Below are 4,888 nucleotides of genomic sequence, written 5' to 3'. Positions count from 1 at the left end.
CTATTCTTCTAAGTTATCGGGGGCACTTCAATTTAATTTTAGAAATATTTATCTTCCGAAAATTGTTTCATTCTTATAGATTCTCCGAAAGACCGACGCATCAGTTCCTCGCGCAATGTATTTATCATCATATCAGTCATGCTAAATAATAATCTAATCACACTTGACAGTTTAAACAGATCGCATCTTAATCGCGACTCAAATGTCATAATCATAATTTATATAGTGACATCTAATAAAATCTTGCAATCGCCGATATCATTAGGAAGGTCAAAATCAAACTATGAGCTTTTTTTTCAAAAATTTATTTCAAAGATAGGATTTATTGTATTTCGATGCAATCGAGGCTTGTGTTTGATAAAAGATGCAGATGATTAAGAACCAAAAGAGCGCTGATGAACGCTTCTATTTCGGTAATATCGTCGCTGGCAGCGGTAACGTTGCCAAAAAGTGAATTTGCATCGATCAGAGATCAAGCTATAGTTTCCTCGAGTGAAACTCGTGAGACAGTGATTTAGGTCGACCAAACTTCAATGGTTGCTCGTGCCATATATCGTGAGATTGCAAACATGATCGTGATTGATCCATCTACGATTGACGTGAATCTAATAATAGCGCGGGTGATTCCGAATGTAATTACTTCTCGTCATGTGGATTATGAAATATAAAAATATTTGATTAATATTCTCACAAACACTATTCCACTTCTCTCCGATTGAAATCTTGTGGGACCCTTTAAAAAAAGCCTTTTGATAAATTACGATAGCAGTTATGGTGATTACATTAAGTTGACTAACTGGATAAGTACGTTGTTAGTATTTGCCATACGGTCGTGTAATTAGCTTACAATGAAAAAGTAGAATACAAATTTTCGACGAATGACATATCATCTCCTTTCATTCCTGTATCATTATAAATAATAAAGACGTGTTTGTATCACTGATTTAATATTATCGTTTTGTTTTTTTATCACACAACACATCTCTGGATAAAATATATTTATCTAATTTACTTAACATGTACCTTCATACAACTGATTTAAATTTTAATTGATTATTTGAATATTTGTGAAAATCTCCAATTGAACTTATCTAATCAAATTTTAATTAAAAAGATTTGGAGAAGTCATAACGTGAGCTTATCTCAACGTATAATTAACTCTTTTTCTGCAATTATATTTTTACTTCCTCCATCGGCAATCTAGATCTTTTTCGTCCAACTCATTTTTTTTACTGTTTTAAAGATATTTTTTTTAAATATGGAAAAATTCCAGTAACTTTCCAACATCTCTATTACATTATCAAATAAATATAAGAGGAGGACCGCCTCCTTTCTTTATTTCGAAGACATTTGAAAATGAAATTTCGCTCGTGCTAAAAAAGATCCAAATTGTAGACGGAGATCGTGTTTAAGTTTTCTCAATGTTTATTATAAAAGTTATTATAAATTTTAATCTTTAAAGAAATAGATGAGATAAAAATTCTATTTTCGTAGTTACAGTTTTTTAGTATGTATATATAGAATAAAATTTACATTATTTATATTTTTATGAACTACGGAAAAATAAAAATAATGACTTTTAAGATTTTTACACTATTTTCTACAATATTTTTTTCAGAACAGGTTTTTTTTAAGATAATTATGCTGTGACTACTTATTTACTTAATGTGAGTACAATTTTGCTCAATACACTTGCGTTTATTTTCATATAAGTGCTTAATCAAAGTGTTAGAAAAGCGACATACAAAATAACAATAATCAAATTAACAGTGATCTAATAACTAATTAATTAACTAAAATAAGATTTTTATTGCTAATAACTAACTCAAGTATGTAATATATCTATGAGATTAAACGGATTATTATCTTTCAGAGATATCATATTGCTTCTAAATTGTAAAGTTCATTTGTCTATGTGCTGTAATCGTTCAGTGATAAATTACATATCATTTCAATAAATCATGTATTTATTACAAATGCGCGAAATACAGTATCAATGATTCAATACAGTACATTATATTTTGTGGGAAAATACAAAATAAAAAAATGTGATATGTAAATAGAGATATAGATATGTATTTATCTTACGCATACATGCATAAAACATATAGTTATTACGTATTAAATGTAAATAAATAAAACAATAGGAATAATACAAAGATTCAATCTTGTACACGCGATCATATCTTATATCTTTGCTATGTTCAAATCAAATATATGTAACGTAAATTCGAGTCTGCATTAACGTAATTGTCTTTTATTTACACTTCCCTGGAATTTGAATTTCTTTCTGACTATAATATTTTATATCTTTAAACTTGGAAACAATGAAAAATATCATTTAGCGTAATTATTTGCCGAAAATCTTTGCAAGTATGCATAAGCAAACATCTATCATAGTTCTGTGCGAGACATTTGGATTAAAGATCATGATTCGTAATCTATTAGTATAACACATTACATTTAAAGGGTATTATCTAATACAGACAATAATACATCTCCTCCTATGTTTAATTCGTACATTTTACTCACGTTTAATTCATACATTTTTACTCAAACATTTTACAGATTAACTACGTTTATATTCCATTATAACTAATGCAAGTTTCTATGTAAATTAATTTTAATTTCGGTTCATCTTACTCTTCTTTTTCTAACATTTAGAAAATGTTGAAGAAATAGTTAGATATTTTAAGCAGATAAAATTTTTTAATGATGCCTAGATATTTTAATGCACAGATAATTATGGTAATCGTTGTTTTCCACTGTTTCCGAGCTTAGAGATACGGAATATTATCAGAAATGGGCACAAATGTTTTTTTCTGAGCTTCTATACAAGCTGCAAAAAGTATTGGCGATGTTTACATTTCTCTGCATGCGTTTATCTATTTTTGGCGTTATCTATTCTTCTACATTGGCATATTGTCGATGTCATGCGCGAAGCTACGTAAAATAATCACATAATTACGTTGTAATTATCTATTGTTTGTCTACATTATCATTGACTGTGTGTATTTTTGCAAAGTTACAGTTTTAGATTATTATGCACATAAAGATATATCGTGCATCGGCTAAGCTATCGTCTTACACTAGCAACACGCTGTAAATATCTCGTGTTGTTCCACTTGCGCCGGGTGACAATTCGGCGCTTCCACGTGACATTGGATTTACTACACGTTAGGTTTACTACATTAAGTATATAATAGCTTCTCGGGTTGTAACCTGAAGGATATCTCGATTAAGATCGTTTATGTTATTAAAGGTAAGTGGCACAGGAAATGATTATGGGCACGTTTTACATGATAATTAATATATAAGGTCACCCCTTTTTATTTCGTCTGAAGAAATGCCACTTGATAATGATTACTATATTATACTTTTTACGTTACAAAGTTCTCTTCGTTAAAGACGCGCCATCCGTTCTTCGCATTTACTACGTAACAAAACCTAGATATCATTGATAAATCTTTTATCTTTCTCAGAAATTCTATTTTTAAATTCCATTATATCTACCAGATAAAGTGGAAAATTTGTAGAACACCCAATTTGTAGATCAATGATTCATTACAAACAACAATGAACTTGATAAACAGATTAAAAATAACATAACATCGATCATTGTTATAATTTCATACTCAATTCAATGTAATTGTTACATACACGTATATTACATATTATATTACATTTATACTGTTGAATGTGAAATATTGATGTTATATTACTTTTTTGATGTTTATTGGAAGATGTATATTTATTTAATCTCGTTAGAGACAAAACAACAGAAGAATTTATTACAAATTTATTATAAGACTAAATTGTTTGTTCTTAGCCATGTATGTAATTTACGAGCAAAAGTTGTGATTAAAGAGCGTACCGATTACTTTATTAAGCGATTAAGTAAAGAAAAAAGTTAAAGACTGTAACGATTTATATAACATATATATGGTCACAACTATTGGCAAACTAGACTTATCACTTTCTCACACATGTTCGCAAATGAGCGTTTTTCCTCTTTTTCTTTTTTCTCAATATTTCAACATTGTATTGATCTCTGACGTAATATTAAATGCTGTGCACGCTATACGGATTAATTAAAAAGCCAATCAATATATGAAGTCGTATAAGGCGCGTTCAATTGAACAATATGTTGTTAATAACGGAATAATACTGAAGAAATCACCTTTGATCTATTTCCATTTGTCGCAGTCAAGTTTTCAGTGAGACAACAAACAATACACAGCAAAAGGATGCAACTCGAGTAAAAATACATACTCGAGCCAACACTTGATGCCGATGACAGTTTAAATATTTGGCGCTTGATTAATCGTATATACATACGCGTTTCATTCACCATGTTGTCGTAATATGTCTAGACAGTTGAACAAAGGACTTTTGACGTATTTCTGACGTATTTGTTACGAAAAGCGCGAGTTCATAATTTCGAACTTGCAAATAGAGTCGCGCGCAAGAATAGATCGAGATGTTGCTATATGTATACATATATTTTAATGTTTCTTTAGATATACATTATTCTTATGTATAAACATTTAATGTATGTATAATATATTATATATTATATATTATACAAAATAATATGCACATAACAGAATGTTATACATACATTATACTATATATTATATGTTTTTTGAACACATTCGAAAATATGTTTTCATTGTTTTATACTACTAATTATCTTACAGATGGAAATGAACAACAGTCCGATTTCCGTGATCTCGTCGAAGAAGAATTCTGTTCACGGCGATGAAACAACTTTTAAGCAGCCACTTGGGTAAGTTTATCTTAAACAACGTAAACAATCGAGAGTGTAGAAACTTTATTAAGAGAGTTTCTCTCTCTCTCTCTCTCTCTCTCTGAGTACGTCGACCGA

General features: G+C 29.5%; 1 protein-coding gene across 1 annotated transcript in view; it reads left to right on the top strand.

Moving 5' to 3' along the window:
• Nucleotides 1–599: 599 nt before the first annotated feature.
• LOC105622853 (proton-coupled amino acid transporter 1-like) overlaps nt 600–4,888 on the top strand; it is a 10,709-nt gene continuing 6,420 nt past the window's right edge. Inside the window, exons 1-2 of the mRNA XM_012204265.1 lie at nt 600–632; nt 4,701–4,789. Coding sequence (XP_012059655.1) covers nt 4,701–4,789 — 89 coding nt within the window. The 5' untranslated portion in view covers nt 600–632. The remainder of the gene's footprint in view (nt 633–4,700; nt 4,790–4,888) is intronic.

This window comes from Atta cephalotes, assembly GCF_000143395.1.
Source record: "Atta cephalotes unplaced genomic scaffold scaffold00049, whole genome shotgun sequence".
NCBI classification, from domain to species: domain Eukaryota; kingdom Metazoa; phylum Arthropoda; class Insecta; order Hymenoptera; family Formicidae; genus Atta; species Atta cephalotes.
The sequence above is the reverse complement of the archived record's forward strand: the minus strand, read 5'-3'. Positions and strand labels throughout refer to the sequence as shown.